Here is a 23,317-nt window from a genome sequence, read left to right on the forward strand (position 1 = left end):
CATGTCTACTCTCCTCCTTTCTCTTTCTTCTGGTAGTTAACTGGATTATAGAGAACCTCACATATGTGAAGTACAGAATACAATGGACAGTTTGCATCCAACTAGACGATTTGGACTTCACGGATGACCTAACCATTCTATCCCATATACATCAACAAATGATGGTCAAGACAAAAAATGTAGCGGCAGTCTATACATAGACAACACGGAGAACACCAACCAATTACACATTATGCAGAAGCTCTCGATTAAGCGGAATATCATCATCATCATGAAAAACGAGGATCTGATGTAGAGGTAAAGCCTTGTGAGTTTCTCCGTTTTTTATTTTTCTTACCCTGAAAATTTTACAATTTCATACTCCTTCATGTCCTTTGATTTGCTATTAGTCCTTACTTTCTTTAAACTATTAGCTATCTTCATAGCAGTGTGGTTTACTAAATGGACATCTAACCCATAATACAAATTCGTTAACTATCTGATTTGCTTGTAACATGGAACTAGTAGACACAGTGTATTCCAACCATGGACTTTGATTAAAGCTGTATTCATACTTACCACAAACGTAAGAGAGCCTAACATCGCGAAAGGAGGGAGGGTGGCGTTACTGACCAGCAAACATTATGGTGGGTAGATAACTTCAATCCACCCATGTCTGTGGGGCAGTACATCTTGTTTCATTACGGCTTCTTATGGTCTAGTGGAATGTCACGAACTAATGGTATTGATGCTGATTTATCATGCAAAATACCTCATTAAATCGTGTTTACAACTCTGAATTAGTTTCACTTCTTACTCAGTAATCCTATTACAAGCAAACTAGACAATTCACTAAGACACGAAGCCTACTCAAGACCCTATAAAATCTATAAAAAACTGTTATATAAATAAAGACTCCAATAGCTTCGAAAAAATGGAAGATAGCCAATTGTGTATCACAATACTGTTCTTATCACTATATTTTATGACTAGACATAATCCCATCCTCTCAGCTCCTTTCTGAACCACCTCCGTTTGTCAGCTGTTCATTCACTCATGCATTGCTCACACTTATCTTCTTTAACCTACTAGAATGCTCTTGCTTAGTAAATACTCTAATAAAAGAAAATTAGACTGAGTAATCATACCTTAAATTTTGTTTCATGAACATTGGCTGCTCTGCCTCTCGCCTTTTCTTTTACTTGCTCCCTTTTTCAGCCCCTCTGAGTTATGGAACGGATGACTTCATCCTGCATCATCCTTAAGGCCTCAGATATTCAAAAGGGATATAAGATTACGATTTCTATAAGCTCCCAACATCAATGAATCTATCCTTGACCAACTGTTGCACGTCGCGACGCAACATTCATGAAACGCGCCAACTGTGGTACTGAATAAAACTATCTACATTCATATCTTATAAAATACCAACCCAGCTTAGTAATTTACTACAGTGAAAATTGTATCATTTATAACAATTTGATGTTGCCTGTAAACTGGCATGCCTCATGTAACAAACCGTTATTTGAGAATAAATTATTGTTATTAGTGAAGGTGAGGATTGGCGAAGTAAGGGCGGTATTCATACAGTTGAAGAAAATAAGCAAATCACAAAATTGTCAACCAATACAAAGTCAGAATCCTCATAGATAATGTCAAGAAATTTCCAATGATGGTTGCTGAATCTTGGCGAACTATCAGAACAATCATCAAAAAGTTAACGATATTTATTCAGAATTTTCTGCGCAAGATACTAAATGTTCATTGACCGGACACCATCAGCAACAGCCTACTGTGAGGATTACCTATTAAGATTATTAAGCCACCGGACCGCGACCGAATAAATTCACGGCTGCCGTCAATCCACGTTGGGCCTGTCTGTATCTGTTTCAAGAGAATTGTGTCACCACTGAGGTTGGACTGTAACAATATTGTGGCTTTCTAGATATGAGGTGACGTAGATCTTGAATAGTGTAAGAAACAAATCGAGAGTTAGCATGAGCAGTTAACTTTGGATTATGTTAAGAGCAAAGCAGGCTGTGGCTAAACCTCTCTATTAGTTGTTACTTCAGATCAAGTATCCTGTTTGCAGCCGACCTGAGTAGCATCCGACCGGGGTTTTAAGAGCATTACAGGTGTAGTGTAGTGCTCACTATGACAGATACTCTGACCGTTGCCCTGTTTGTGGAAGACCAAGACACATCACATGTTGAACAAATGTATCGCATTTTTGCTATGCTATAAGTGTAGAAGACTACGAGCCAGTTGTTTGGGTTTGCTCACATAAAGACCAGTCAATCTGAAAGAAAAATAGTTCATGATTGAACATATGGTGCCAAAATTTTATGGGCAATTGCACTCTTGACCTGCTACACTACACCTGTAATGCTCTTAAAACCCCGGTCGGATGCTACTCAGGTCGGCTGCAAACAGGATACTTGATCTGAAGTAACAACTAATAGAGAGGTTTAGCCACAGCCTGCTTTGCTCTTAACATAATCCAAAGTTAACTGCTCATGCTAACTCTCGATTTGTTTCTTACACTATTCAAGATCTACGTCACCTCATATCTAGAAAGCCACAATATTGTTACAGTCCAACCTCAGTGGTGACACAATTCTCTTGAAACAGATACAGACAGGCCCAACGTGGATTGACGGCAGCCGTGAATTTATTCGGTCGAGGTTCGGTGGCTTATTATTCTCAATAAGTAATAATCGTTGCAGAGCACTAAGCTTATGACTGGGATCTCAATAGTTAGGTTATGAGAAGCATTGAAAAAATGTGTATTGAGCAGACTTTGCTAAAATAATGTGATGACATCTCTGCTTTAGGTATATGAAATTCAGCAATGAAAAGACTCGTTGCTCATTGTGCGTAACAAGTTTTGGAAAAACACGACACTCATATGACAGCCGTCTTTCGCCAGTTTTGCGGCTTCTAGATAGAACCTTCCTACATTTGTTTCGGATAGTTTGGTATTCACAATCGAGCGATACATGATCCGTTGTTAAGAGCGAATTTCGAAAATGTTTCCCGTGCCGACTAATCTGTTGAGATACCACAACCTATGATTGTCGGAAATTAGGCTCGCTGAGTATTCGCACGCGTGCAGTGGAAAAATATTAACACTGTCTGAGACCTTACGTACAATCCACTTTGATCACCGTTCAGAGGTAGAGTTAGTTACTGAATATCGACAATATCGTCAAAGTGGTGGGTGAAAGCTAGGTCTGACAATGACGATCTATATTCTAAATAAATTTGTTTTGTGTTGCAACACACTTAACAAGTGCTCACTGCATATTAGTTTGCTGCTGGGAAATATATGCTCTATCAAAATAATGGGTGACACATTGGAATCCTGAACATGAGAAAACAGTTGGCTTTGCTCCGTGTACGTATGCGGATGTTGACTGATGTAACTGGAGAACGAATTGCACATATGATGTGACACATTTCTGTGGCAAGAAATATGTCAAAACTTAATTATTCCACCATTGGGCTTAACCTGGACGTTGCGTTTTAAGACAAAGAGCGTTTTATGAATCATTCGTTCTACCCATACAGGCTTCAGAAGCGTTGACATCCAAGATACAGCTAAACAAAAACATTGAGAACAGAGGTTTGTCTCATTATTTTGTTTCTAAGTTTCCAAATCGTTGAGAGCACCCTTCTTCACAGTTAAATCCCCTGATGATCAATATGGCTGGATAATAGAATCTCGAGTAAGATTTTGCATTTGTGAAGTAATTTAACATCCCTTTTTCACATTACTTCAGAGTACTAACCTTAAGTTTCTCTGTATTTTGGCTTCGCTCTCAACTCAAGACTTGTTCACTTGGTTTTATGTACTACTATATAAAAATGTTCGAGAACGGTACTTTTAACGATAGTTAAGTCAACTGAACGTCCAAAGGTAAGTGAGTCTAACTGTAGGGTGATAAACGGAAGAACGGTAAGTATGGATACACGGATATACATTGACGAAATAAGATGCACTCAGCCAAAGACATGTGAAGAGTATTTCAGGGAACCAAATATCAATAAAAGCGTTAAACATAAGCTTTAATCTAGCTTTAATCTGACGCAACATAAATCTAATATTTCAGAACGTTGGAAAATTCGTTTTATTCACATCTTGGGTTCGACTCTTGGGTGTCAGACTGTGTACGCACTTCTGAGGAGTCTTTAAGACCAGCGGAAACGTTTTTAAATATCTTCAAGGTTTACAGTGATTGTTTAGTTACGATCAGTCCGTGACCAAAACTATGAATATCAGTCAGTGTGAAAGAAATGATTTTACCACTTTGCATTGCACAATTGAGTGCAAAAGCTTTTTAAATCTTTGATATGCCACAATAACATTGTCAACCTAATGTTAGATATTGTATGTTTTGTTTCACTCGCTGAAAATCGGAGGGATTTGAAAGTTCTTTATGTTACTGCGCTAGGTTGATGTGATGTTCTCGCGCTGTGGAAGTATCAAGAAGTCAAGCTCACATAAAATATCATGCGAAGGATCAACCTCAGCAAGTTTTAAGCAGTTTATTTATTTTCTCTTTAAAGGATATAGAAGGTTACAAATTCTCGTATGTACGATACATCTGTGTAATTATTGGTTGTATCCTAAGTGGTGGACTTCTACGGTTACTGTTTCACTGGTTTCCTCATTGGATGCTACGGTGTACACATAAAGTCTGTGATCTCAACGAAGCGAACAAAGTCGAGATAAAGGTTTGGGTACTTTTATTTTCAAAATGTTCTCTTAATTTTAATAGGATATTTCTGGTATCTATATCCATAAAGTTCAATATCCTACACGAGGAAAGCCAAGGTTAAGTTACTACTTGATTCATATTACTGTTGCAAATTATGGGCTGTGTGATAAGTAAAATGAACCTTTATTCTTTTTAATCAAGGTCACAATATGACAATTCGACAACGGACGGTTTTCTTGAAAACCAAACTGAACGCCCATATATCATACATAAAAAGCTAAAGTACATCTGGAACTTTGAGTCTGAAAATTTCGAGCTACTACAGTGAGTACAGTGCTTTAATAAACCGAAATATGTAAAATTTATATTTCTAAAGCAAGTAGTCTACTTTGTAACTAATTTTACATGTCAAAGTCTCTATAGTGTCGAATTAATGGTACTGTTAGTGTTTTGTCAGGTAAAATCGTGCTTGACGTTCTTTCACCTTCATATGTGTTCCGCACGTAGTGTAGGATATTTGTGTACCAAAAGTATGTTAGTCGCCTTTCCAAACGTTCCGTTTTGTAGTTTTACTAGATAAAGCATGAATTGAACAGAGTACATATCACTACTTGAGAATCACACTTATTTGCACATAGTTTTATTTGTTTGAAATCCCAGGGTTTAGTTTTGATGAAATAATCAGACTATGATTATGTACACTTTTCAAGAAATAAATTATACCTCGTTTTGTTTTATACAACTAGTTGAATTCTCCTGAAATATTGTTGAATTTTCTTTAGAAACTGGGATGAGCGTCCTTACGATGAAGTATTAAATGCACCCACCTTAACTACGGATCTAATTGAAACTCGTCGAAACTTGTATGGAATTAATAAGATAGATGTCAGTCTTACACCCATAATGAGGCTTGTTTTGAATGGAGTACGTTAATGATTTTATTACAAATCCATGTTTTTTTGGTTTTTATAGTATATAAAAAATAAGTGATAAATTATCCTGAATCTGGTATCAACTTAAAATGAATACTTCATAAATATCATCTTAAGAAGACATGTGTATATTTCTAATCTACAAAACACATTTGTGGCTGTTAGTGTATAAAAAAAGCCGTCAAGATGTAAATGTTAACTAATATACATATGAACACACAACTTTTCAATAACCAAGCAGTATACAAACCAAAATAATATCGAACAAGTCTTATGTTCATGGGGTTACTTCATACAGCTAATTACAAAATTACATTTTTGGTGCAAGTCAGTATTAAGTATGTACAAGCATCTGTTTATTTATGAACAAACCAGATTCGTACACACAAAATCTAGAAAAACATATCAAAGAGACTTGTCCGTGAGACAAACTGGTGACTTGAGGTCGTTTGCTTACAGTGATTCGCGTACCCAGCTCTTGTATGCTCTACAAATATAGTATGCTAGACGGAACATAACTAGCGTTTAGGGTTTTCTGATAGAATTTATTTCTAGAACATCATCTTTGTGAACTCGTGGTCATTTACTACAGTCAACTTGTTTTACTTTCATTCCAGTGTCTCACCCCGTTTCACTGCTTTCAAGTGTTCAGCTGTGTAATATGGTTTTGTGTCGAGTACGAAATATATGCAACGTGTATTGCTGTGTTCTCTGTAACATCACTTATTTTTCAGGTTTACGAGCTTCGTAAGGTAAGGAAGTTTACTCATGTCGCATTCAATATTTTCACCACAAAAATACCAAGCTAACCAAATCAAGGTTATATTATTTAAATGTGGTTTTACTAATCAAAAACATTGTTTTCAAATTGTTCAGTGTCCTTGTTATATATTGTTACGATATCACATAAAGCAAAAAACAGGGCTTACCTGTTGGTTAAAATACACAGAACTCATTTGATTAAAGCAAAGAGTTTTACTTCGTTTGAGGCTAAACCTAATGTACGAGGGGCGGTTATAGCATGTGGAATACACAGCTAAACTAGCTGTTGCGGTTTCCTGTGCTGGGGCTCATCGGTGAACATTCGATCATTTAGAACATTAGGCTATAGGAAATTCTATAGTTTACTGAATTGACATTTTTGAAAATATACAAAGCCAAATTATAAATAATGTAATTATCTCGATGTAGACATAAACAGATAAGTAGAAATAATGTAGCAACCCAAACAAATCTGTAGAACGCCGTAAACTAAGAGTTAACTGTTTCTGGTCTATGAGGAGAGGTAACTACAATTAGATTGTAAAAGAGAGGGTAAAAAGATCCCTAATTCCTATAAGATCTTATAGTTTAACGTTTACTTCATCGTACTCATAACCAGCTACTCCTACCTCAACGCGCATTAGGTTAGTTTGACGAAAGACCGGAAGGACTACGCAAATCAATTGTTAATATCTGAAATGAGCAGCGCCTGTAGTTGCAGATCTATCGATACAAGAGTTATAATATTTGAAGATCACAGTATCTCGTCTACATTTATTCTTTGCCTCACTTAACTTTTGGCCTGCAGGCTTCCCATTTTTTATGAAATTCGTTTCTTTTGGACTGATCTTTTATGTTTTCTTTACTACTGCAACCAAAATTGTTTTGGCTCTTTTGTTTCTCTCTTCGTTAATTATTATTTCTTACTTGCCAGTGCTGGGTGTTGTGACGTGGATCAATATACCTTTGTAACAGGTTCCATACTGTCTAAGACTAACTGCTGAAGTATATACTCAGGTCACTTACGTTGTTCAGATTTCGACTTTTCGTTTTAGCTACGTTATTGCACGATAGCTCATGTTTCCATTTTTATGGACAACACATGTATAGCCTAGCTAGGAGATTCTAAAAAGATAGTTTCAGTAAACCGACACACCTGTGAAAAAGTCTCTTAGTGGTGTTGACTGTTGCCATGATCCTAGGAAACTACATATATATATATATATATATATATGAAAAACTCGGATGTACTTGATCTTTTATTATTTTAACGCCGTTTCATAATCATATTATTTTTAAGAAGATTAAATTATTGTACGTTGTGCATTTTCAAAGAATATCAGTAGTCCTTACATTTTATCAAATAAACCAATCCATACGTAAAATTTAATTTATGGAATTTTAATTTTTTCATTTCACATGTAACTTCTGTTAAAATGTAGACTAAAATTAATTCCTTCAATTTCCTAAGCCACTCAAGACACTTAACCAGTTTTATTAATCTTATCGTATTTCCGTTCTCATTTGTCATTTCCGGGTTCAATCAAATTGGTGTATTAGTTTATATAGTACTTTTAACCTGAAGTTGAGTCAAGGGCATCTGAAGACTCCCTTCATGTCATTAAGTTAGCCTTTGCAGCCATATTCCATTCAATTAAAATAGTAATTCATCTTGTTATTGACTGTTTGTTAACATTAACAGCACCTAATTTTATTGGTTTTTGAATTCATCACATGCAATAAATTGGTTGTCGGTTTTAGGAGTCAACTAAACAAGACTCAAATAATAAATAAAAATGATTATTTATGTATGTAATGATCGGTAATTAATACTAGTTAGCTATGTAAATAGTTCATGCTTATTTTGGAAATTTTCCTGTGCATCTTTTAACATTACATTGATGCAACAACCACTTATCTATGTCAAGTGGCCAAAACTAAGTTCAGATGACAATCATACCACTTATTTTTTTGTAAACTGAATTTGTACCGACATCCCGATTGATTTGTGTAATGTAACACTGGACAATTATTTTCTGAATGAGGAAGCTGTCACCGAACGTTTCTAACTCAATAAAACTTTTAATCAGGACTTTGAGATTAATGGTTCTGCAGAGTTACAGACAATACGAAACACATTTTTACGTCAACTAGTTTTGATTATTAAACTCGTTAAATGGATATGTTTAGGAATTAGCATCAATTTATTCTTTATCCAATAACTTAGAATGAACGAGCTTTAAAGAAAACTGTATGCATTTCGTCTAAAGTTACTGTATGCAGACGTCGTGACGGGGAAGATGGTAAGTTTGAGCGAATTTCGAAATTTTATTTTTGATATCAAGATTTAAATACATCTTTAATGTACTTGTAATCGACTTAGTTTCTCTAAAACTCTTGAGGTACACAATCGTTATCTTTGTTTGATGTCCTCTCAATCTAAAGACATTTTTGGTATTTCACGTGGTAGTTTCGCTAGCACTGCATGTACAATATGTTTCCTAGTATACTGATCGAGATGATAGGCTTTGTAGTTTATTCCACTGCTACTCACCATCTGTCTCTACTTATAATGCACGTAACTTAAGGTAATATCGAGGCAGTGTGCACATTGCACAAGCTAATGTCTATCTGGACTCAGTCGCTAAGTGAATAGTGCGATTGCATTTGAAGCGAACAGTTCTAGGCTTGAGTTCCGGAGTGCACATGAACTCTGGGAGTCAGGTACAGCTGACGAAACGCGAGTTCTGGATTTCATTACTAGCCACCACCCATCTGCTTATAGTGTACTTTATCTTACCATAATCTGGTAACTAGTGTTCGTATTTCATGCATATACACAAAACAAGGTTGAATATTGAACCTAATTTAGAATTTGCTGATTTTTACACTAAGCAAATTTTAAAAAGAAGTTTGTGAATTTTAAAAATATATTTCCTTATGTTCAGGGAAGTTACACAAAAGTAATCATGCCGAAATTGTACATTGATTTGCAGATCTTAAAGTTTTTTGGTTATTTTTAATTAAACAAACCACTGAAGGTGGCGAAGTGTTTAACTCTAGATTGTTTATTTGTTCCGAAGTGTGAGTTGTCATACGCTACACATTTATGCAGGTCGATAGAATTTGTCACGGATCCATCAGTTTTAGTAACCAATAACTACATCTCTATTTACTATCTAGAGAATAGCATCTTTCGTCCAGAAATTTAGCTACTAAGAAAGTCTTGTTTATTGAGTCTAATAATTACTTGTCGCTTTCAATTAAAAATAATTTCATAGATTATATGAAGTCCAGCCAGATATACTTTCTATGGAGCCGTATTGAGCGGTTGCACATTTGATGTTTCATATGGTATTATTTCAACACTTTGACGACTTAAACCTTTTTGATCTAGTAAAAAATGTCTAACTCCACTATAGACTGGATGCAAAACCTGAATAAACTAGAAAGGAATTCTTCTACAAGTTTTCCTATCCTATGGACCAGCTGATAAATTGTTTTAGCTTTCATTCAGCCGAACATATTTTCCTCTTTAATTCGTATAAATTTTTTTAGAATTGGGTTTAAATATACTGATGTGAAGCTGGGTTCATTAAAGTTGAAGTATTCACTCACTTAGCAGTGAATTTAGAAATACAGATATGAAGGTTTTTGCTTTTGTTTTTCAGACATTGAATAGTATATAAACTATTCCACCAACTCACGTTTTCAATCATTTTGGGTTTCAATCGATCATGTTTTAACGACAAAATTAAATAAAAACGTGATATTTTGTTTTTGGCACCAGAAATGAAGTAGTAGTCTATTCCGAACATATGAAAAATGCTCCATGAATTTAATTTCTACTGAAATACTATGCATAATTGCAGTTAGATTTTAACCTTACTCAAGTGAATCACTCCTACAATTTTAGAGGTCACATAGTTTAACCGAATTTTCTATCGATCTCGTTAGCTAAAAAAGGTATTCTGTTATTATTTGTTATCATAAGATGTTTACGGTTCAAAGTATGCTAGTAAATAGCTGTAACCTTTAAAGTACAAGAAGAATCACTTCGCAAGTTTAATTAAGTACTGGGAAACTAATATACTTGAAACAATTATCATTAACAGTAGTGCCTGAAGGAGTTACCTTATTAGCTTTAATTACTGTTTAATGTATCTTGTTTAATAAGTCCTTTTTACGAAATTTTAAGGAAAAGAGTAAATTGGAGAACTCTGTAGTAATAAGAAATTTATCTTTTCATACCCGTCTTTCACTGGGTCTTTATCACTGGTTCTATAATATTCATGCCGTTACTTAAAACAAACAAAATATATCTCATGCTGTCAAAGTTTCTTCTCGATCGTCTTGTGATCTAGTACAATCTCTCATTTTGGTGGAGTTTTGTTCTCTGAGCTGGATGGTTTGGTCGTGGAGCTTTCATCGTTCTTCTGAACGACATCATCAGCACAAACTTCAGATAGAAGTGAAGTGTTCGAATTTCTCTCATTTAATAAGTTCACTAGCTTGACTTTCATCGCTTAACAATTTGTCTTAATGGGATCAATGGTAAAATCATAGATTTGTGGCCACTAGATTTTAAATCCTAGTCAAGTTAGTTTTACTACTTTTGAGTCCTATGTATTTTAAATGACCATTCCTTAGCTTTCCGAACAGTGAGAATAACTGGTAGATGCTTAGATAACTGAGTTCTGAATTTGCCTGCTAGATTCGTATTAGTTTAAGAAGAACCTGTCTGGTCAGTATAGATAATTGTGTTGATATTTTAAAATATTTTACTAACACCGCAATCAGAGACATTGATCTACAGTAAAGTTCTTTCCGTGTTTAACAAAAGGTGCTATAATTAAAAGCTTACATGATGTAGAGAGTAACAGATAATTTGCCTTGCAAAATGTGCATTCAAATTTAACTCTGTATTTATATGTCTTCATCTGTGTTTGCGACCGGTTGTTTAAGGTACACTGGATTTATTTCACTGAAGAAGTAGAAGTGAATGTACTTTTACTGGCTTCATAACATTAGCTAATTTGGAAAGCGCTAACTTCCTCAAGCAAAAGCTATCTGCTATCTTCACTGTGACTCTAGGAAACACCAAGTGTTAATTTGACCAAATATAGTGTATTATGCGACTGCTTTCTCTAAACAAGGCTAGGGAAAACGATTTATGTATATTTTTGTTCTCTAACGGTTAGATTTTATGCTTGTCGACTCAACCGAATTGGTACCAGGAGATTTAATTGCTATTCCGAGTAGTGGATGTTTGATGCAATGTGATGCAGTATTATTGATGGGGAACTGCATCGTGAATGAAAGTAGCTTAACAGGTAGGTCTTAAAAAATAGTAATTTTCATATCCGTTTAAAGTTGCCTTGATTTTAAGTTCATCATAAAAGTTTAAAATCGTTTTATTCACTTGTGTTCTAGTTTTTCTTTCGTTTTTAAGTCTAAAACGTAGCTTCATCCTTGTTGGTAAAATGCTACTATAGTCTTCGCAAGAAAAGGGAAGCAGACCGGCATTTCAAGAAGCCTGTTTTCACAGTTTATTTGGACAAGTACAGAAGACTGTCTCTTCGTAGTCTCTATCTACGCTACCACCGACTGCATGTCGGACAGAGTAAAATATGAGTTTTTAATTGTTGAAAAATTCAGATTATATTAAAACACATATGAACGGAAAATATTCTTTTCAATAATTTCTCATCAGGTTCTACAATTATAAATCCATAAAACTGGTCAGATTTAAGGCAGAGTACATCATTTCTTCAGTTCTTGATTCACATATTACAATTTTAAATTATTGAAAAGAATACTCTTCGTTCATATAATTGTGTATTAATATGAGTTTTGTTGATAGATATTAACCCTTTAAAAGCTAGACGCTCAGATGTAGTAATTGTAGCCGGTAATTTTAATGCCTGATTGTGTGATCTCAACCGTATCGAAAGACATTTAAGTGTGCACTACAGTGTCTCAGCTCAGCAAACAGATAATGCAGACCGGGTGCTTCTACTGTCTAGTTTTAGCGAGAACCAAATTTAAACAGAATAAAAGGCATCGTCCGGCCTGAAAACTTCGAAAATCGACTTAGTGGTGGACCCAAATAGACCTCATTGCCACTAGTCATCATTAGACAGAGTTTGTATAAGCCTGTCTCTCATCTTGGAGTACACACCTAAAGTCTGGTCACACTTACAAAGGCCTGTTTGTCTTAATGTTACTAGACATAGAAGAGCCACATAAAAAACCCACTTGATAATGAAAACCCAAGAGTGTACTACAGTAACAACTGGAGAAGCAGTTAGTCGATCATTAAAGTAATGTTCAGCCCTATGTATGATGGCTTGATGTCTGAGCGGCATATACCAAAAGTTGAAGAGATATCAGTTGGTTTCGGTTTCATTTATTGAACTCATAGGTGCTCAAAAGCTCATCGCGTTAGGGTCCGAACACGATAATTAGCGAAAGCAACTAAAATTCAGGTTGACAAAAGGCTTGTGTTTGGTTGTGAGTGGTGGTGGGTAGCGAATTTAGAGATGGGAAAGACTGCGGCTAAAGGTAACAGCAGACAACTCTTCAGACTTATCAAAAACCAGTGTTCAGAAAGTCAGGTATCAGTGAGACTACATCCAGAATAGATGAGACCTTAATCTACTCTCAATTCAGACTGTTGGAATGATGCGCGAACACGTTAAAGAACAGTTTAATTGTTTTCCAGTTACGACTACAAATAACCCAGATGGGAGATTCGACTTAGCGACATCTAATGAACATGAAAAAGCCTGAGCTAGTCTTAAGCGAGAATGAGCACCGCAGTATGATAGATTAACCTCGAAGACTACTTCTAATACTGCTAAAAAATTGTTTGTCTTTCTATTTCTAATCTTTTGAGGTATTTCTTTTCAATTTTATCTCGGTGTCCTTAGTTTTTAGCAAAATGTTGACAATATTTAGAAATATTAAACCATTTATGTTCACTCTATGGAATGAATATTTTGAAATAGTTCATTATACTGAATATCTATGGAAAAGTGTAGTCACAGGTGGTGATGAGTTAGTTGCCTTCGATATTGTGCTTATATTTCAGGGTGATCTTCGATCCTTTTTAAGGCTACATAACAAAAATACTCATATGCCGGTTAATCGGTATAGTGTCTCTTATGTTCCTTTGTTAGTAAACGCATGAGACGTGGTATGATCTGAGTAAAATTCATTTGTCTGTTTGGTTTTAACTTGATAAATCTAGGCCGAATGAATTACACAAGTATCTGACTACAGAAATTTCAGTATTCGTTTACGATCACTTTATATTTTTTCTTTTTCTATAATAAAGTAGGGTTTTTAGCTTCATTAAAATTTTATTAGATCAATTGGATGTGAAGATTTATTCTTAGTGGATGACTGATTCACTCTACTTAAATAGAGTACTTAAATTGACACACTGATTCTGTCACTAACCAGAATGAATGATTGATTGGAACGTCTGATCATACATTTCTGTCAGTTTTGCTTGTCTTAAAATGATCTCTGAATGATTGATTATCAAACTCAGGAGACAAATGTAAACGTCAGGTTAACACTGTCGTATTATTAGATTCTTCAAGATTTACATGACTCAAAAGTGACTTGTAAATACAATTAGCGCAGTTGATGACTTTTAAAAAAGAATACATTTAAATCATTTTTAGCATTACTAGATGCTAATATATTTAAAGTAGCTGTTTTGTTCGAGGTCAATAGTACGACCAATCAAAATTCATACATTTTCGTGTAGTTTATACTGTTGTATTCCAGGTTATCCTAACACCATCAACCCATTTCTAAGTTCTCATGAACGTCAGCTACTCTGAGTAGGTCACCTGATGAATTATATATGTATATAGCAACTTAACATTCCGTAAAAGTACTTGCTATATAGGCACAACTTGTACGGTATGAGAACATCAAGCCGTATTGTTCGTCAATGAGGGTAGGGTTATTACAGTGATTTTTTTATATACATACCATCGATCATAATAAAATTTGTACAGCTTTAATTTGGGAAACAACGTTGTATTTAAACTGTTACTAATATACCTGATACAAAAGAATGAGGAATCATTTACAATAATCGGTCAAATATGAATTGTGTTCCAGGTTAATTTTCTGGTATTTTTAATAAAAAAATTAATCAAATTAGACTCATAACCTTGATAAATTTTGTTAGTTCTATTTTCTTCTTATTAGTTTAAGTGGCCTCCTTGTGCTTTTTAAAATTGTGGCCACTTGTACACATTTGTGCAGAATCTACTGTGTTTGATTAATTTTCATATGGGGGCACGTTGAAATGTTTGTAATTCCAGGGTTTGGAATCCTCTTTATATGACTGTATGTGCAATTGAATGAACGGCTGTTTGTACAAGTAATTTAGTTATTTGAAATAATCACATGAGTATTTATAAAAAGATTTCCGTTATTATCTCACCATCCGTATCAATGAAGATAATAAGAACGCATTAAATGTCTACCATAATCGAGTATTATAGCGAAGAAACAAGAAATATATGTAAAGAACTAAATTGATTCATTCTAATCATATGGTGTTTTATTAGCTTGAAACAAGAAGGGTTATTGGGAGTAAATAATCATGGCATAGTTGAAATGCATGATTGTGTTGCAAGGATAAAAGCCAGACAAGTAATCTGGAAATAAACCGTGGAAAAATGAGTAATAATTTATCTGATATGATGAATAATTCACTGATTTGAAGTCATCAAATAAGCAAAACCAATCAGTTTAACAAACATACAACTGACTACCAAGGTAGCGAAATTTCGCTCACACTCTTTTTCTGTTAGTCATTTGAAGGCAATACAAAACTAGAAATATGGATTCATTTAATTTTTAAATCTCTTCTCTATCGCTCAAAAGATGCATGAAATTTAAGCTTTAGTTTTTCCATCAAGGGAAATAAATCACTTACATGAAGGTTCTTTTAAAGTAATCAATTAAAATATGTGCTAAATGGTTATCGTAAATGTTTTATTGGATATTAGGTGAAAGTCTTCCGATTACAAAAATCCCACTGCCCAATGGACAATATGAAAATACCACATTTGATTTTCGTTCATGCCCACGACATATTCTCTTCAGTGGCACATCTGTCATTCAGACACGTGGTGATATAAATAAGCGTGTTTTGGCTGTAGTTATCCGAACGGGATTTATGACCACTAAAGGAGAACTTGTGCGATCTATCATGTTTCCGAAACCTATGAAATTTAAATTTACTCAGGATGCCTATCAGTTTTTAGGAGCTCTTTGTGGAGTGGCACTTGTTGGTCTGTGTGTCTCTGTTTATCTCATGGTAAGTTCCTCATAGCTTTTATTACTAGTTTAATTCAAAGTATAAGAACAATAAAGCCAGTTGGAAAATAATATTTTTAGTAGTAATTATCATTTGATTTGTAGTGTTTCTTGACATTAGAGCTGTCTTCGTTTCGTTGAACAGGACTATTTTCTGGGGTTGTATATTGGAGAAGGGTGTGACTGAGAAGTTTATTAACATCTTGAAAGCCTTATATACTAACACTTCACGTAGAGTGAGAGCATGCAACCATATCGTTCCATTCAAGCAATGGGGTTAGGCAGGGTTTCCTCATCTTACCATTCCTCTTCAACTTTGCTATCGATGACGTTCTGGAAACAGCTCTGATGGATGTAGATGATAATGGTGTGGATCTCTCATTTGAAGAAAGACTTTTCGACATTGAGTATGGGGATGATCTTGTCTTACTGTACGGTAATACCTAAGCCATGCTATCCGCACTTAGTCAGTTGGCAATTAGTGTCCGTGGGTATGCTATGTGTTTTGCAGCTTCGGAGTGCAAAGTACTTTTTCAGGACCGACAGGACCCTGATCCTGCACTCACTCTAGGTAGTGAGCAAATAGAAGTAGTCGAGAAGTTCGTGTATCTGGGTAGCTGCATAAGTGCTAGTGGTGGCGTGAGTGATGAGATCAATGCACGAATAGTGAAAGCCGAATCGGCTTATGCCAATCTGAGCCATCTTTGGCTCATTCGTTATGTTAGTCTGGCTGTAAAAGGTCGGATCTACAACGCGTTGGTGAGGGCAGTTTTGATCTATGCTTGTGAAACCTGGCCTCTTCGAGATGAGGATGTTAGACGAATTTCTGTTTGACCATCAATATCTCCGAAGGATTGCTGACATCCAGTGGCAACATCATGTTAGTAATGCAGAGGTTCGGCATTGTGTGTTCGGGTACAACGACGATAATTCCATTAGTGCCACTATCTTGAGACATCGTTTTCGGTGACCTGAACATGTCCCAGAGAATTCCATGTCGTGCATTATTTGCCGACGCTGGTTTTGGTTGTAAAAAGTGGAGAGGTGGTAAGCGCATGACATGGTGTTGTGGTATGAAAGAAAGCTGGACATGACTGGGTTCTGTTGGTCCTTCACGAGTCGCTGGTTGGGATCCTAGAGATGGCATGACACAGTGGCTTGAGACGTTATCAGATATGGCTCAGAATAGAAGCCAGTGGTGATCCTGCTGTAACTTTCTTTTACTTTCGTCATGAAAAATGAACGTAACCTCTTTAACTGAAATAACTCTTTCTGGTTGTACTTTTGCTAACTGAACCGCGTCTGGCATTATTATTTCACTCCCATACACAAATTGCTGTTCGCTTTTGTTCTCTTTTTTCTTGTGCGCACTTTACATCCTCTATCTCTTCACATTCTGTTTGTTTTTGTGTGACACATGTATTTGGTGACCCTTTGTACCAATATTAGTGTTCATATAAATAAATAATAAATGCGATTGGAAAAATCCTATTAATTTTATGAATTATCAAAATATGTTACGCAATACTCCTGAATGCACTCTGCATAATTAAGTAATGTGGTCCAGTAGCTTGTATCACACATACTATTATCATCAGAACTGTGGTCATGAGTTATGGTTTAGCCAATTAACAGAAGGAATTTCATAGTGTACTTGTATGAATAATAAAATATCTTTTGAAATATGTATTAATGGTTGAATTCACTAGTCGATCTAAGCTCGACCACCATTGCGAACCTGGAAGCATTGAACAGCCGTTTCGTCATAGTCCGGAACTCCTCAGCAGTGCGCATCTACGACTCCGCCTGCAGGACTCAAATCCAGGACCTTCTGTCTCGCGCGCGAACGCTTGACCTCCAGACCAATGGCCCGGCATCCAGCGGTGTCAATGTCTAACTTTAATCGATCTTGCCCAAACCTTCATCCATTGTCTGAGGTGGATAACTGTCTCACCTTCGACACAGATTAGACTTCACTGGTCACTAGAACTCCAGGAAATCCATCTTGGCCTAGCTTAGATCTGGAGATATGAAACTAAAGATTGTACTACATATTATAACTTCGTTAAATTGAAATATATTCCTACCAGTTCTGTAGTTTTATTCTATGTACTTAAGAATAAATATTTGATTTTGCTTAATATTACACGTACAGTTTTTGATATGTTCTGGATTGTGTATAGAAGCGGAATACAAAATTCGTATTTCCTTTTACTTGGAAATTGTCAATTGAATATGTATTTATTCCATAGTTTGCACTCTGAATTGAACTCCGATCGAATTCGGTTCTGAAAATCAGCAACGAACAAATACAAATGATTACATGTACAACGTTTGTCTGGCTTCTCTGTAGTATGTCACACGATGGATTACTTTACATCTAATAATTTGTTATTAGTAACTTTTTAAAAATTAAAGGTTTCATAGCGGTTTCTTCGTTGCTAGCAGTGAAGTTAGTATTGAAGTAGCCATTTGACTTCAAATGGAGAAAATTTGTTTTTCTCCGGTATTGGCTTGAATCTGTAACCAAACATCGTAAAGTTAACCTGATAAATATTTCCAAAGTCGATTAATCTCAGTTGCGAAATGTTGTATTAATATTTTTATTTCCTTTTGTGCTAAATCTATGTACCATTATTGGATTTATTGTAAATGGATTGTCATTTAAACACTGGATTTACTTAGTAACTCATTATAATTTATCTCTTTTTATAAGGTTCATTTTGCAAATCTTTTTTAAATTTTAAATGTTGATTTCAACTAGTATTGGAATAAGAAGGAATTGTACTATATTATTTTGAGACCTTTGGACTTAGTAACAATTGTGATACCACCTATTCTACCAGTGGCGATGAGTGTTGGAATCGTTTTCGCTCAACGGCGACTTCGTAATCACGGTATTTATTGTATAAATCCAAGCGTTATGAATGTTTGTGGTGTGATTAATCTCACCTGTTTCGATAAGGTTTGTGGGTGTATATTACATTTTGTATTCTTCTTAGATATAATGTTTTTATTTTGTTTATCCGTTTATTTGTTTTAATGATGAGTGTGATCGATTCTTTTCACGAAGTTATCGGAATATTGTATTAAGATGAAGCAAAAACAAATTACTGAGTAGAAAATATACGTGTTGGTAATTGGAGATGAGTTATTGTTCTGCATTTGTAGCCCAATAGAAGTCTACTTTTTCTGGCTTGTTTTGTAAAGAAGTGGGAACATGAAGTCTTCAACTGTCAAACAATGAACGAAATAGAGTTTCGCACGTCAGAGATTCAGTTTAATTCATTATATATCTAAACAGCACTCTGGTATAATGTGGTAAACGAGCAACAAAATTAATAAAAGTTGAACCTTGCTAGCTGACATTTCATAATCCGCATTTCTTACTGACATTTCGAATGAACAAAATGATGAGAAACAACCAACAACCAACCATAATGACGTTATTGAATGTTGAGCTGTTCATAATCTGCAGAATGAAAAGTGGTAAACATGCTAGCATTGTTGTCGTCAAACTGCAATCGTTTCACCAAAGTCTCTAGATTGGTAGAGATTTTGGTTGTGATTACTACGCTAAATCATACACTTCTGACAAGGATTTAATGAGCTGATTTTCTGATGGCAAACTTTAGTTTGTTCATCATGTGGGTTTTGTATCCAACTATCAGTTCAAACATTGGTTAATGATAGATCACAACACCATCGATTGATTTGTCGCCTTTACTAGGATCATTTGACATGAATGCAGAAAGTCACAAAGGACGTGTATTTTAAAACATCTGGACAGTGACCTTATTTGGAAAATCATGTGTGTAAAAGAGTACTTGAAGTTGAAATGTTGAAATTGGATATGTTGATAGGGGAAAATTCTGATGAACAGTGTTTACCAAACGAAACTCGTTCACTCGTTGGTTTTGTTTTAAACATCAAACTTTTCTATAAAGCACATGAATTCTACTCTGTGTATATCTTTGACTTTTCGAAAAGAAATCAAGTTGTAGATCGAATTGGTGAGAATACGTGAACTTATTTTTTGCTCCCATGTTTGTATGGCAAAGAACTCGATTGTTTTAAAACACAAATTTATACCTAACTATCTAAGTTTCCAAATATTATAAATATTTAATTTTAATTATTTACGTACAATGTGTAAATATCACGTTGCGTGATCCTGATCATTTCAGTGGCTTGATATTTTTCGTCGAACAACTGATGTTTCAGTCTAGTATTAACCTCATAGATGATTGATGTATTACGCAGAAAGTAAAAATCAACGCGTTGTTAAACTATTAGAGGGTAGTTAGTAAATCGTATTAAAATTTGGAACTTCTGAATTCTCTAGGAAACTCAATAAACAAATAGAAACTTATGAATTTTGAGAATAAAGCATAAAGCGATATAAATTTCAATAAAGTTATTTGTATGCAACACCCTTTAAAAAAGTATAAAACTGTTCTTTAATAGTACTTTTATAATACTTCCAGTTTTGCTTCAGAATTTTCGAAATACCAAGATTTTGTTCGTTTTCTTCCCTTAAATCCATAAACTTAAGTTTATCTGGTACAATGATTTGATATTTTTTCTCATTTGAATGTTATGTATTCACTGAACACTAATCTCTTCTTACAGAGATTGTACTATTTTTAAAATATTGCATTTTATATACCTCGTGTGTACTGGTTGACATAATATGGTTTAGCTAGCTGTCTGTCGGTGGCATGATTACTAAAAGTTTCAATCCACGGATAACGTGGTGAATGTTTTATTGTGATTGACTGTATTGTTATATCCGTTTAGTTTAAAACGATTACCCCTATATTTGTACTGTTGGTTGTTTCACTGCTAAAATTATATCGTACAGTTTATTATACAGATAAATTGATTTGAAAATATCACTTAGCGTTTCATTTAAAGTCACTGTTCATAATTATCCTACTGTATCACATGACAAACAGTGCTTTGTTCATCTTGAATTAATGCGTCAAACACGGTTCTTGGAGAAAAATTTATTTAATCTAATTATTCCTTTCGATAAAAATTATATTTGCAACAGTAAGTTTTAAAATATAAATGTGGAACATTAGTGAATGAATGATCCACTATATATCGCAACATTTTGGTTACCGCATCTGTCAATACATTTCGAACTGAATTTTTAATTAACTAAGCAACATCAAAGTTAGTTGTTTTTCAAAGGAAATAGTTAAATCTTCGAATAGTTTGTTGTTTAATGCTCCTGATTATCTTTTTTTTGTGATATTAGACTGGTACTCTCACTGAAGATGGGTTGGATCTGTGGGGTGTCGTCCCAAACAGAGATGGAGTTCTTGGGAAGCCTGAATTCGAACCATCAAAGTTAGATTATGGACCTTTGGTTGAATGCATGGCTACTTGTCATTCACTGACTCGAATTGATGGCGTCTTATCGGGTGACCCCTTGGATGTGAAAATGTTCCAGTCTACCAAATGGGTAGGTTTTATATTTCCGAATGGTTAGATTAATTTATACATAAACTTCATATTTTGAAGAGACAAATATACGTACGTGATTTGCGTTCATTTCAATGTTGAGTAATTTACATTTACAAATGTTTATGTCAGAAGTCACTGCATCTATACTATTGATCTGATTTCGAGATCTCGTAACTGAACTCAGAACGTTACTGAAATTGTTCACTCAAGGTCAACCGAACACGGGTAAAGACAATTGGACGTATTTATACGAAATTACAGAACATCTCAATAAAATCTGAGAACTATATATTAAATCGTTAATTTGCAAAATGTCCACCAATTGTCTCAAAATGCCTCGGACTTCATTGTTCTTACATTTTCATACAAATTGCATTCTATTTCCGCTCTTGCTTTCTTGCTCTTCCCTCATCTTCTGCTGCCAGACATTACATTCCTGAATCGCATAATATGCTACTTATATCTATATAAGTAGCACGCATCACATCTATTGTAGTGCCCTTATTATTCTCACCTTATTGAGAACTACAACTATACTGAGCAAGTCTTTTACTTCTTTCATAATTATGGATAAGCTCACAATAACTGGATTCCATATCCCTGTATTTCAATCGTTGGATGTAATGGTTTTACAGGAATTAGAATAAATGCCTTTAGAATCATTTGTTGCGTTTACGTTTGATGAATGCAGCTGACAGGTGTGATATATAGTTTCCACAGAAATTTGTCTTGAAAGATCAGCTTTTAAATACAAGCATATAAGCCGGTGACCTCGATGTTCTACGTAGATGAAGGGATGATGTTGGGGGCTATTCGGATCTATTTATTCACAAATTTATGCCTGTACAGCAATACCAATGATTGTCAGGTACGATTTATTTTCACTCATAAGCCATTCCTTACTCCATGCTTGGTGTTTACAAGGATAAAAACATCACTTATGAGGTTCACTCTGTGGTTTTACTTTCTGGTAAGATTGTTATTTGCTTCTTTAATTCTATCTAAAGCTATAACCAAGATACACTTGGTATTGTTTTGCTTGTATCTTCCCATCAAGGTTTTAGACTGCAATTGATCAGTCTTTTATTGGCATATATATGTGCATACTGTGCGTATGCCTCGATATTGCCTTAATTCACAAGCTTTTATAAGCAAAGTTCGATAGTGGCTAGCAGTGGAATACAGGACGCGCGCTTTGTCCTATTTGCGACTCGTCAACTGGATGTACCTGCATCCCAGAGTTGATGTTCACTCTGGGACTCAAACCCAGTACCGTTCGCTTCAAACGCCATCGCGTTATACACTTAGCTACTGAGTCCTGATATCCACCTGCTTACGAATTAAAGCTATATCGAGGCAATCCCCACAGGATGCACATATGCCAACATGAGACTGATCAATTGCAGGCTTCACACTGTTGATTTGTCTGATGACCATCCCGATTTCCTCGATCGTTGATGGAGTGACATCTATAGGAAGGTCTGTGTGTACTGCTTCGATGTCCGGTGAGTTCATGGAACTGGTCTATTCAAGAGTTCCTCAAAGTGTTCTACCCATCTTTCCTCTGTACTTGAATCTCGGTGATTGTCTTGCCTTTTTTGTCCTTGACTGGTCTCTCCGTTTACTGTTTCCCTGTCAGTTTCTTCGTTGTGTCATATAGTTGTTTCATATTCCCTTTCGTTGCAGCTTTTTCCGCTGTCGTTGTTAGGTCTTCCACGTATTTCTGCCTGTCAGCTCCAATGCTCGTCTTCACTTGCTTGTTTTCTTCAGTGTGTTCAGCTTGTGCCTTGACGTTTTCTATTGTTGTTCAGCTGTTGTTAAATGCTGTCATTTTTAGCGATACAAACATGACTGATCCGATTTTCTACAGTGTGATCCGGTATGACCTATATAGCATTGTGTGGGAATATTAATACCCCTTTAACCATTTTGTTGAATGCACATAAATTTACAAATCTCTCATCATTCTCGTTCCCATGCAATGAGTCCTTTACGTGCTTCTTTGGACAGCATCAGAGCAACTCACTGAGTGTGCGGAGCATTTTCTTCTTGGGTGCAATGGGTTTCACTTATTCCGAGAACTGTCAGTTTGCATCT

General features: G+C 35.2%; 1 protein-coding gene across 2 annotated transcripts in view; it reads left to right on the plus strand.

Moving 5' to 3' along the window:
* Positions 1 to 4,270: 4,270 nt before the first annotated feature.
* MS3_00003409 (uncharacterized protein) overlaps positions 4,271 to 23,317 on the plus strand; it is a gene marked incomplete at its 3' end in the record, with an annotated part of 54,643 nt that continues 35,596 nt past the window's right edge. Inside the window, exons 1-10 of one of the 2 annotated variants that reach the window (XM_051211200.1) lie at positions 4,384 to 4,716; positions 4,761 to 4,816; positions 4,902 to 5,024; positions 5,483 to 5,624; positions 6,250 to 6,384; positions 8,622 to 8,697; positions 11,596 to 11,727; positions 15,436 to 15,746; positions 18,510 to 18,710; positions 21,012 to 21,218. In XM_051211200.1, coding sequence (XP_051071238.1) covers positions 4,657 to 4,716; positions 4,761 to 4,816; positions 4,902 to 5,024; positions 5,483 to 5,624; positions 6,250 to 6,384; positions 8,622 to 8,697; positions 11,596 to 11,727; positions 15,436 to 15,746; positions 18,510 to 18,710; positions 21,012 to 21,218 — 1,443 coding nt within the window. Of the gene's footprint in view, positions 4,717 to 4,760; positions 5,025 to 5,482; positions 5,625 to 6,249; positions 6,385 to 8,621; positions 11,728 to 15,435; positions 15,747 to 18,509; positions 18,711 to 21,011; positions 21,219 to 23,317 lie in introns of both variants that reach the window. The other variant, XM_051211199.1, reaches the window with a different exon arrangement.

This window comes from Schistosoma haematobium, chromosome ZW (genome assembly GCF_000699445.3).
Source record: "Schistosoma haematobium chromosome ZW, whole genome shotgun sequence".
NCBI lineage: Eukaryota > Metazoa > Platyhelminthes > Trematoda > Strigeidida > Schistosomatidae > Schistosoma > Schistosoma haematobium.